The sequence below is a fragment of the Dreissena polymorpha genome, chromosome 4 (assembly GCF_020536995.1).
Source record: "Dreissena polymorpha isolate Duluth1 chromosome 4, UMN_Dpol_1.0, whole genome shotgun sequence".
In the NCBI taxonomy this organism is placed as follows: domain Eukaryota; kingdom Metazoa; phylum Mollusca; class Bivalvia; order Myida; family Dreissenidae; genus Dreissena; species Dreissena polymorpha.
Window position 1 is genome coordinate 56936815 of NC_068358.1, and position 13317 is coordinate 56950131.

A 13317-nucleotide genomic window follows, 5' to 3' on the forward strand; every position below is an offset into this window, starting at 1 on the left:
CTTGGAGATATTGAAGTAATCCTTTTGTGCAACACACCGTCCAATGATGGTGAACAAATGTCCTTAATGATTTTAAAATCTCACAATGATTGACATAGTTATGGCCCGGACAAGCTCATTTATGGCCATTTTTGACCTTTGAACTCAAAATGTGACCTTGACCTTGGAGATATCGACATAATTCTTTCGCGTGACACACCGTCTAATGATGGTGAACAAATGTGCCAAATGATTTTAAAATCTCACAATGAACGACAAACTTATGGCCCGGACAAGCTTGTTCCGCCCGCCTGCCAATCTAAGCCAAAGCATATGCCAATCTAATAACCATTTTTTTCCTTCGGAAAACCTGGTTAAATATAAATCTTTAAAAATAGTTTGGTAAGGCTTTGTCCTGATCAGCTAAAATATAGTGTAATCAACTTACATTTGTTGCTCTCCGATCTGATTCTTGTTTAAGCAGACCCTCTTTTCTGAAAAGAGACAATGAATACAATTATAAGAATAATGTTCACAATTTTATGTCTTTCACAGGAAAATAAACATATTAATATAAAATACACCGAACTTGGCAGATGCATCATTGGAAAAAATATGCCTTTTTTCAGCTGGAACCATTTTTAAACTCGGCAGGGATACCAATAAAACAAGATACTAATAAAACAAAGGTTTTCCACAAGTTTCATAAAAATTGAACAAAAATTTAGACTTCTAGAGTGTTCAAAAGTTGCCACCATAGCCATAAAGGAAAACAAAGAAAACTGCAACACGAACGTAATCATTTTCAAACTCAGCAGAGATATCATTAAACCAAACGCTTCGAGCAAGCGTCATGAACAAATATATCATCTCCAGAGTTTACAAGCTTTTTTTTTATTTTTGTCAAAGTGACCTAGATTTGACCCCATGTGACCCAGTTTCGAACTCGGCAGAGATATAATTGGGACAAATGTTTCGACCAAGTTACCTTATAATTGGCCTAAAAATCAGACGTTTTCAAAAGGTAACTATTGAAATACCATAACAGACAAAGGACTACACTGTACTCACATTTAGGATCACTGAATAAAACATGATCACAAAAGCTCACCATGAGAATGCTGTGCTCAGGTGAGCTAAAAACTGCTCCCCCATTATTACCAATGGACTGGAACTGTTGTCAAACTTGCCCAATATATATCAATATAACAAATGTTTTATGCAAGTTGCATGATGCTGGTAAAACAAAATTGACTTCTAACATGGTAAGTTTCGCTGAAGCCGCTATATAAGGACAACTGCCCCTCCCTCTGGTAGCCATGTTTTTCAACAGACCAGAACCAATTTTGAAATCTGCTGAGATATCATCAGACAAAATCTTCCAACCAAGTTTCATGATGATTACACTTAAAATGCGACTTTCATAGTGTTATACAACCAGCTTTTTCTTTAATTTGACCTTGTGACCTAGTATTTAACTTCCATGACCCGGTTTCGAACTGAGATATCGTTTGGACAAATGATCTTACATTTCATGTGGTCTCTTGAGTGTTAACGAGGTACATATTGTCAACAAACAACAAACTACCAACAAAAGGTGATTGCCAATGCTCGCCATGAGCACGTTGTGCACAGTTTAGCTAAAACTGGGGGGGGGGGGGTGTATTAGGAGGAGAGCATTTATAGAGGTATATATGGTATATTCAATAGAAATTTCAATCAAAAGAAATGCAAATAAAAATAATGAAAAGCAGCAGATATTAAAAATGTTAATTCAATTCAACTAAATCTGCACTTCTGCACAATCAGCCGCTCAGTAAAATGTATGAGGTACAATACAAGCAAATAAGTGTTATCAGATTCTACTTAAAAGAACACCTACACAATATTTAAATGTGGAAAAATAAGCAGGCACAGTTTAAAGTCTCCACCCAACTGTAAATTACTGTCACGTTGCCAACTGTCTGCTATAGATATGGGTCGAAATACACATATTTATGTTAAAAGCATGATATACTTCAATCAATAAAATCAATCATGCTACAGTAACCTTTGTTAATTTCTTTGATCTCAATGTCTCCATTCGGTTTACTACATGTAAACAACAATAAACTTTTATTGGGCAGAATTCATTCTGCATAAGTAGGCATTTATTTTTACAATGTCACATAAATAGTCAGAAAACATTGAAAAAATGAGCAGAGGACATTTAAATCAGACAGTGGCATCTTAATTGCAAACTAAGGCATATAACTCCTAAAATGTAGTTGTGACATTAGCAAAACATGTCTACAAATAAATGTGACCTGAATTTTACCACAAATCTAAGCAGGACAACTTAAGTTGAGCATAATGTTTCCAAATTATGTTTAGCAGCTTGTTTAGAAATTCACAACGTGTAGGCTTCAGCCATCGAGAAAATTGTGTGGGACAAAACATGACAGTTCATACCAGATTCCGTCCATTAGTTGAACATTAAGACAATGTTAAAACACGACTATGTCACAGGCAGCTTAATTAATCATACGTCGCTGCATACCAAACTGACAGAAACATACGGCATTTAACATCCCAGCAGGAAACTTATGAATTATGCACATTAAACTATTAACATCCATTTTTTCAATGCTCAGCAGCGACAATTCAAACCACAGTTTAACAACTTACTGGAAAAAACAAAAACAAATGAATATGGAAAATGATGAATTATGTAATTAGATATTCATGCAGTTAATGACATAATGTCAACATGTATACATTGTTACAACATTAAACAAGAAGGTTTTCATTTTAAACATCATTGGAATACAAATTAATAGTCCATGTACATAAAAAAAGCAATTGCATGATAATAAATGACATATCAAGAAAAAAGTACAGGCTGCATTTTTTATGAGACTTGTTTGCATTTTTAAATAATTGATAAAAAGGGAGACAATTGTTTTTTTAAATAAAATGCTAAGTCATGTTTATTTTTGCATTACTTGTGAAAACTGTACAAGAAAAAAGCTGTATTAATGTTGATATACTGTGCATGACATTAAATTATTTTATTGCCTAACATATAAAAAAGATTTTCAGTCATCAACATTTAATTTACAAAAAATTACCACGATCAATTATATACGCCATGATCACTAATATATTTTTACAAACAAATGGCTTAGGAATGTTAAGAGCCTATCAATCTTTGATTGCTATATGCATGATAATGGCTCATAAATTGTAAGTGAATAATCTCTTAGCATGCGCCATATCAAACACTTTTGATGTTGAGTTGTCAATGCTTGTTTCTGTAAAACGAAACCTTTAAGGAAGTTCAAATACGTCCATTTCAATAATCTCCTTCTTGAAGGCTGGTTGTTAAAAGCCTTGTGAACATTCAACGACAATTTTTTACAATCTAATTTTAGATTAATAAATGCATTGAATAATGTGTAGTTAGGTTACAGTTGCTTAAGAAGTTTTCAGACGGTTTTATATTGGATAAAAAAGAATAATCTTGGTAGAACACCACTAGATGATAATTTTTATGCCAAACAATTCGGTTCTGCCTTTGGCAGCTTCAGTGAAGATTTAACTATGAACATAAATAACTTCAACCCAAAACCGGGTCAATTTTGACTCCTGTGCCATAATTTTTAACAATTTTGGTAGAGGGCCACTTGACAATCTTTCATATAAAATATCTATAAGCACTAGACATTGTTGTTTAAGGTAAAGAATTTTGAAGGTTTACCATATAAAAAATACCTATAACCTCAAGGTGGGGCAAATTCAGATGACCAGAGACATTGATTTGAACAATTTTGGAAAGAATCTTCTCGAGTTCATTGGGCCTTACTGGGCGTGATCTAATGAGCCTCCATAACCATGCTTAATGCAGGAGTGTAAAGTTTTGTCTTAGCAAAATTCTAGTTTAGGCAGAAAATGTTTTCCCTGATGTGCGGACTGCAAAGTTTAATCTGCACAACATAATCTTAACAACTCTTTAAGCTAAATATCACCCCAAAAACTGCATATATACTGTCGATGAAGATTATCGCAAACTAAAAATTTAGTTAATGAACAACATGAAACTGCAATTATGCTCAAAATATTAGCCATATTTGAGAATAGACAAATTGTAAATGCTAATTGATTGATTTAAAAAACAACAACATAGTAACTTCTTATAATCATCGCTAAAAAAATCTTTTAATCTTTTTTAGTACCTTTTAATCTGAAATGATAATTTAAATGAACTGTCATGGCTATCTTTTCTTAAAAAAACAAAATACCTTCGGCATAACATTAAACACAATCACACACCATTAATTTAACTCATATTGACACTGATTTATTCATCACATTTCCTAATCATGATTCTTGATATCACATTTGAAATGTACTTAAATTGCAATTTACCACAGCATCCCAAAATTTCATAATGTCATCATTGCATCATTAAATCGTATAATGATCCACTACTTAGATCTAAACTCTTTACAAACAAAACAAAAATTCCAGAACCTGAATAATTAACACAATCTACATATGGCCAAGTCTCACATTCTCTCATGTTGTCAATTACTTATTCACATAAATAAACCATACAGTGCAATCTAACAAGACAGATAGAAATGCACTTACCATGCTTCTTAAATTACCTGCTTCGAACAATGAACATATCATTAGCATATTATAATGAAATATTAACACTAATGATGGATACCTGCCATAGGTAATTATAAAAATGAAGGTATGCAACACATGTAACCATAAACAAAAATGCAGATGACATGAGCTTCCGAATATCATAAAAAAAAGTTTTATAAGATTGATAACCAAAATTATCTAAGGTCATTCTCTTAACAGCAACGATAACTAAACAATTGCATTTTAAACAAAATTGTTAATTTCAAGCAAATATTACCACATTTGTACCAACTAGATAAAAACTACAGCTGAATCAAACAAGAGGGCCATCATGGCCCTGTATCGCACAAAAGAGCGTGCAATGCGCATGGGTTGAAATGTACTCAAGCATGTAACTTTCTCTGTAGAGGACTATTAGATGTCACTACATACAAAATTTGGAAGCCCTATGCCATAAGGTTATGGACAATAAGGTTTTTAAAGTTTGCACAAAATAGGCCTTATGTAAGCGTATGTTCATTTTTGTGACCCCCGGGACAGGGTCAAATTTGACCCCAGGGGCATAATTTGAACAAACTAAGTAGAGAACTATTAGATGTCACTACATACCGAATTTGGTAGCCCTAGGCCCTACGGTTATTGACAAGAGATTTTTAAAGTTTGCACAAAATAGGCTTTATATAAGCATATGTTCATTTTTTTACCCCCAGGGCAGGGTCAAATTTGACCCCTGGGGCATAATTTGAACAAACATTAAGTAGAGAAGTATTAAATGTCACTACATACCAAATTTGATAGCACTAGGCCCAATGGTTATGGAAAAGAAGATTGTAAAAGTTTGCACAAAATAGGCTTTATATAAGCATATGTTCAATTTATTGACCACCGGGGCGGGGTCAAATTTGACCCCAGGGGCATAATTTGAACAAATTTGAAAGAGGTTCACCCCAGGAACTTTTGTGAGAAGTTTTATCAGAATTGAACTTGTAGTTTACAAGAAGAAGAAAAAGTTAACGCACGCACGGACGCACGCACCCACGCCGGACACAGGACCATGACATAAGCCCCGCTGGCCAGTCTGGCCAGTGGAGCTAAAAAGAGACTAAAAAATACCCCCACAAGGCTTTGTCACAGGAATAGCAGCCATGATCATGGCTAAGCTCAATGGTACATAAATCAGAATACAACAGATCGGCAGAGAAAAAAATGTGTCTTGCAGATATATATGAGCCGCGCTCTGTGAAAGAGGGTTTAATGCAAGAGCGTAAAGTGTCATCCCAGATTAGCATATGCAGTCCGCACAGGCTAATCAAGGACGAAACTTTCCGTCTAAACTGGAGTTTTGCTAAAAAGAGAGTTTCTTGAAACGAAAATCATAAAAGCGGAAAGTGTTGTCCCTGATTAGCCTGTGGGGACTTAACAGGCTAATCTGGGACGAAACTTTATGCACATGCATTATTTCCACTTTTCACAGAGCACATCCCATATACACTTCTAAGTTCAAGGGCATATAACTCACGAAAGAGTGGATCACTGGGCATGGAAAGTGTCATGCTCTTATACACTTCATGATGTAGACAATTTTCAAGTTTCAATTAAGTGCTAGAGAAATGTGGAATAAGTTGCTCCACAAACTAATAGAACAATTTATGCTTCTACTATATAAATGTATTTGTGCAAGGGCACATAACTCAGGAATGTGCTGATCAATAGGGGCGAAAAAGGGTTGACATATGCATTCCATGGTGGTGAAATATTTCGATATTTAAAAATAGACATCTTAAAAAATGTAAAAGTTCTTTTTGCTCCACTAACTTTTAATTTTTATTTTAGAAACCAACAAATAAACCAACCAACCCTAAAATCAACAAACCAAGTGACCGGGAGCACGAGGTCAATAATGCAAAAAATATCGGGTGCATTCACTTCCATTCAATTCATTATCCAGATCATGATACAACTGAACAAGAGCACCGCATACCGGGTGCCAACGCTCAGCTGTGGGTGCAGTTTTGAATAAATGAAAGCTTGTCAGAAGTGACCTTGACCTTTGACCTAGTGACCCAAAAATGGGTGTGGCGTGTAGAACTCATCAAGGTGCATTTACATATGAAGTTTCAAAGTTGTATGTGGAAAGCACTTTGATTTTAGAGCCTTTGTTTAGGTTTAAGCACGACGCGGACGGCAGACGGCAGATGCCGGACCACGAGCTGGCTATGACAATACCTCAGGTTTTCTACGACAACAGCTGAGCTAATAAATGAAGCCAACCAGTACCCGTTTTGGAAAATGGATTGATAGGAAATGTCACCACATCAAATACCCACATGTACATCATCCCGGGACAGATCGCCATATGAAATACCCACGTTAACATCACAGTTAAACTTACTTGCCAGATACCTTTATTAATTTTTAGACCAACTTCTGAATCAAGACAGTTCAATTTTCATTAGCATGGTCAATTAATTTACCATAATTATGTATACTAATTTACTAATTATTCAATTCCTTTTTTTACAAAAAGCTCATATCAGAGTCTGAATATCCACAAAGGATATTAGACTTGGCTTAATTCCATTTCAATCCCTTACATTCTATATATGTGTACCTCTCCTTGAAACTGTGCAAATGAAAATTCACTGACATGCATAAAAGCTTGAAACCAGACCAATAACCCATGCTAATCTAATATTGATCACAAAATTCCAATATATTATGCATGTCAAAGCAAATACCATCAGTTTTATGATGTGTATATCACACTGATTACCTTACACACTATCAAATATAAGTTTGACAGAATGAAAAATCCTCTGTTAAAATTATTAATAAATGTGTAAGGACATAATATTAAAAATAATGTTCATGATTTAAATGTCAATAATATTTCACTACCACATATTCCACAAAATGGCAGACACTCTTTTATTCAAATTATAAAGAAAAACCATTAAAGATGTACTGTATTATGTTCAATGAATCACTGCTTACCAACCAATAAACACAATTTTTTTAGTAAGGCTGTGCAGGAACTAAACATTTAAACCAAATAATCTGACCTTTGTTGAGTACATGCATATTTAAACGGTCTGAAATCCAATCCACATTTTAGTCCAACTTGAATTTGATTCCCTCAAACCACTTCAGGAATATAACAATCGGTCTAATCAAAAGTAGTGAAACAAAAGAGTAAATTATTTACAAAGTCTACACATTTTGATTCACTAGCAAATTCTATAAAAACAAATACACAACAAACACCGCATTCTTACCTACATTCAATCAATGATTAAAATTATTCCACTTTAAGGATATAAATTTGTCCACCGTGTCTAAAAATCTCTAAATTCTAATATTTGATATCCAGGTATGTATTGATTGAAATCAATATCAGCCCAAAATACCCATTTACTATATTAGCAGTTCAAATGCTCGTTCTTAAATTACATTGAAACATACTATGCATTCCAAGCACTTTTAAACGCCTAAGTGAATGTAACACTGTCGAAAGACACACCTAATATAACAAAACCTTTGTTTTATAAATCCACTATCTCCCAAAGAAATCTTAATATCAACTCGTTGAAAAATCAATCCGATTATTAGTAACTCAAAAATCAAATAAATGTTGATTGGGCGTCTAGTGCCTAAAGCCGATGTTAACACCTTGTGAGCTAACCACAAACTGCATATTTCGCTTATGTCAATGGATAAATATAAAAGCTGTCTGATGTAAACAGAAGGTAAAGGCCTTTTACAGCCTACAGTGTACACAATGATTTAATCTTAAGGTCTGTAATGAGATTAATGTTATAAAGATATTGATAAAATATTTGCTTCCAAATATTGGGCCTCAACACTGTCTTCTATCCAGATAATTGTAAACAATTTAAGTGTCCTTTGAGATAAAAGGTAAATGTAACTCTTTTGTAATTCCCTTTCTGAAAAAAACGCACTTGTAAATTAAAGGATTTGTATATATGTAAGACTAAATTTAGAAAATGATTAACTGTTAGGTGGTTTTTAGAAGAAAATATGAAGTCAACGAGTTTACGAGTTATAAGGAATGTATGGACAAAAATAGACTGAAAACTTAAGATTATGATGGCATAGGATGATGGAATATAATGGGTCTGCAGATGATATGCACATACATGTATTTCCATGGGATACATATTAATGAAGTTATCAACTGTTAATAGTCATATTGTGGTAAAATATTATGTTACCTGAAAACTTGATGACATTTTTTAACTGCGATGAGAACATCAACTGTCAAAAAAGTGATTTTTATCAAGGTCCATAACTCAGTTTTTTAGCTATTCAGTTGATCTTCAAAGATCTGACAGTAAGTCTTTGACATTCGAAAACGGCAAAAAAACAAAACAGTTAAAGATTATTTGAAGTTCTTAATTTAACACTATCTATGGCAGTTTGGTTCATAACCTTTCTGCTGAAATCTTCCCACTGGCGGCCTTTGACAAGAAGAAATCTCTGGATCCTTCTTAATGGAAATAAGAAGCATTTTGTACTTATTTTTTTCTTCAAACCTTTCACACTTACAGAGTTATATGGGAAGCGGACACCGACAACGAGCGAGGCCTGGTATAGGGGAGATAACCCTGGATTATGGTTAGGGTTAGGGTAAGGGTTAGAGGTTGGGTTAGGGTTTGGGTTAACCCTAACCCAAACCTGACCCCTAACCCTTACCCTAACCCTCTAACCCCCCATGCGCATTACAATACCAGGCCTCGCTCGTTGTCGTTGTCCGCTTCCCGAGTTATATACTTTCACTATTACTTTCTTTTGTTGTTATTTTTTAACATGGTTATAAAAGACATTTTTAAAATCCTCTTATTAATTAAATACTTTGCATTGGATAACATATAATTGTTAACTGCTATTTCGAATTAAAAACAGATTAATTTAAAGTCACGTTTGATTTAAATATGAGCACACTTCCTGGACAGCCATTTTTACACAAGTTATCTATAAGGGTTTTAAATGGTATTTTTTTGGTTATAAAACAAAATAAAAGCAGGTTATTAATTATTCAATCTATCTTGTGAAATTTAATGGCAGCCTGGCGCTCAGCAATGCACATAATCTTGACGACAGAAACATCTCGCATAACATCAAAACATGCAATGGAAGACTCCGTGTCTACAACTGCAAAACAAATATTTGCTTTCGAAATAACAGATCTTAATTTACTGTTTTATGAGAGCCAACTAACTAGACACCAGGAATGTGTTTATTATTTAAAATTAACATTAATCTTTGCATAGGTGGATAGTTAAATCCTATTTTAATTATAGCAATATTACAGTGAAAATATTAAATGCTTGTAACATTGTACGCACAGAGATATATTGTTATCTTTTATCTTTTTTGGTTTTCAACAACAGACTGATAACTGAAAATAAAGTTGGATTTTTTTCTATAATTCAATCAGTATTTTTTCTTCTCAATTATACACTGCAGTTTTAGCAAAACTATAACATATTAGATGGGTATTGTTTGATAATGTTTACATTAGACACTGTTACATGTGATTTTCTAAATGAGACATCTTAAAATGGGCGTCATTTTGGTGTTTTTCCCACCCACACAATATTCAGTTTGTGTTCTGTATGTAAATTTGTAAAATCTGTACATTTGGTACAATAAGGACTTTTCCACCACTTTTTTCATTAAAAGTGACGGCGAAATGTTTTCACTGTATTTTTAAACACTGTTCATGCACACATTGAAACATTTTCATTTTTGGGTTGTTTGTTTTAATTCATACATGAAAAAAATAATGAATTTGTTAAAATTAATTTAAATGATACAATTATATTTGCAAGTGTCTACTTTATATGCCATTGATCAAATTGATAAATGCAATAGGTAAAACAAAAAATAAAGAATTGCTCATAGAACAAAGTTTAATATGAGATGAATGCCTTATTTGAAATTAACAAGTACATGTACTATTAAAAGTACAATTTCATTAGCCTTGATTATTTCAGTTATATACTCAAAATAAACATAATTTGATCTGTAACAATAAAACAACAAAATAATTGCCTATATCAATTCACATCTCTGTTTTTGTACTGATTACAAAGAAAAAGAAGACAACAATAAAAATGAAATTGATTGGGTATAAAATGGATATTAAACATTGGAAAAAAACACATATTTTGGGAAACATAATGTATTTCAATCATGACGATAATAGTTATGCTGAAATAACTAAAGGGTTAGCCATGCGGATCATGATTTTTATTTTAAACAAGGGACAAAATTGTCACAAAACCAGGTTTTCATTGTGAAAAAAAAATCTGATAAAGGGAGAAAACTCAAACTGAACTTTTGAAATGACCAAAAAAAATTAACCCCCTTTGTAAGTTTTTTTTTTTTTTTTAAATCTATTTTTAGTCGTGGCGACCTTGACATTGGAGATATTGACGTGATTCTTTCGTGGGACACACCGTCCCATGATGGTGAACAAATGTGCCAAATGATTTTAAAATCTCACAATGAATGACATAGTTATGGCCAGGACAAGCTCATTTATGGCCATTTTTGACCTTTGAACTCAAAGTGTGACCTTGACCTTGGAGATATCGACGTAATTATTTCGCGCGACACACCGTCCAATGATGGTGAACAAATGTGCCAAATGATTTTAAAATCTGACGATGAACGACATAGTTATGGCTCGGACAAGCTCATTTATGGCCATTTTTGACCTTTGAACTCAAAGTGTGACCTTGACCTTGGAGATATCGACGTAATTATTTCGCGCGACACACCGTCCAATGATGGTGAACAAATGTGCCAAATGATTTTAAAATCTGACAATGAACGACATAGTTATGGCCCGGACAAGCTTATTCCGCCAGCCCGCCAGCCAGCCAGCCCGCCAGCCAGCCCGCCCGCATTCGCCAATCTAATAACCAGTTTTTTCCTTCGGAAAACCTGGTTAAAAATCCAATAAGACACACAAGGTTTCTTGGTAATCAAACTTTGTTGAGGAAATACAACACTAGATGTGCAATTTGTACTTCAGTAAGAACACTTTAAATATTTTAATATAATATTTCCAGTTTTATGCCCCATTAAATAATACTACCTCATCTTAAGCATGTATTATAGCAGGAAAATGATAAATTCACAACTGCAAACAAAATCAACATTCAAATGGTCCACTGTGCGTATAATGCTTCTACATGTAATACAATTTTGGTAAGCAGCCAGGCTTATGAATGCATGTCTGAGTTTGTTTTTGCATTTATTAAAAGAATGTCGAGTTGCACAAACACCCCAATTCCTCTGTTATGGAATTTTGCGTTTTGAAACCCTGAGGTTCTAAAGAGCCTTTTGAATGCTCAAATTAGTGGCAAACCAACTTAAGGCAGTTTTAATCGTCTACATGTTTCACAAGTTTACATGCTTATCTGCATAGGATTGAATATCTTGGCAAACAAAGAGAATCACATAATGATGTGCATTTTCAAAGAGGGACTGCTTTATTGACATTTCAGGATTCTTTTCTTGCCCAGTCATGGGAAAATGGTTTAAATGACATAAGTATGTATTAAACACTTCATTAAGATCCCCACTTACTCACATTTATTACCATATTTATTTCCCTTTATTCCTACTAGACAAAAATGGTATCTGCGACTCCTGGATATCAGTAACATAACAGGAGAAACACCAATAGCATAATAGATCTAAGAACAAGAATTTGAATATAAAATACCATCACGTCACAGCCTTCACAAACGTCGCCAGTGAACTAAAATATCATTCGATAGACGTCTTTTAATGTTTTCATGATTATCTTAAATGACACCATTAACATACCTAGATCATAAAATTTAAATCCACATTCCAAAATTCAGTAAAATTCATGCTCAGGTCCTAGCTAGGATATAAGTAGCACCAAGACAACCCCATTAGGGCTACTGAGTTTACGGCAAAGTTCAAACAAGACTTTCAACAATAAAAAACGAGTTGTATTTCTTTATCCCTTGATTGGTCGCTTGAAAGATTTTTTCATGAAAATTTCTCAAGCCATTCCTGAAAAAAACAGCTTACAGGAAGCCTAAATTAGCGCTGATGACATTTCTTATGATGCCACCTATCAGTATTGACGTGGTCATTTCTACAATAAAAAAAAAAACAAACAGAAAAAACAACAACACAAATTGTACTTATTAGATGAAAATGTATAATACACTTCTAATTTTGCAAAACCTATCACACACTTCAACTTCTATATCTCTTAAAGAAAAAAAAAAGGTGACCAGTTTCAACTAACTGGTCCAAACCCAAATTTTTGTTTCCCCAAGTTATCTATAGATAATTAATGATCAATAAATAATTCTTGCTAATTCATTAAAATATCCATTAAGTTTGCAAGTATTTTTGCTACATTTGAGCAATTTAGCTAAAATAACTTTATGTTACTTAAAATCACCTACAGAAAATGTGCTAAATTTCTACAAGTTTTTACATATTCTTATTTAATCTGGAAACGTTCAAAAAGGTAATTAACAAGAGATTTGTTTGTCAGAAACACAATGCCCCCTACTGCGCCGTTTTGAAGCCATATATTTGACCTTTGACCTTGATGGATGACCTTGACCATGACCTTTCACCACTCAAAATGTGCAGCTCCATGATATACACATTCATGCC

The 13317-nt window shown here is 33.6% G+C and overlaps 1 protein-coding gene across 8 annotated transcripts in view; it reads right to left on the reverse strand.

The window, feature by feature from the left end:
- The window catches only part of LOC127878914 (LIM and calponin homology domains-containing protein 1-like), a 159205-nt gene that overhangs the window by 65253 nt on the left and 80635 nt on the right, over positions 1 to 13317 (reverse strand). For all 8 annotated transcript variants that reach the window (XR_008048848.1, XR_008048845.1, XR_008048847.1 and 5 more), the window contains exon 5: positions 428 to 473. Coding sequence is in view for 3 of the 8 variants with exons in the window: in XM_052425462.1 (XP_052281422.1) it covers positions 428 to 473 (46 nt within the window). In the remaining 5 variants the exon portion in view is untranslated. The remainder of the gene's footprint in view (positions 1 to 427; positions 474 to 13317) is intronic.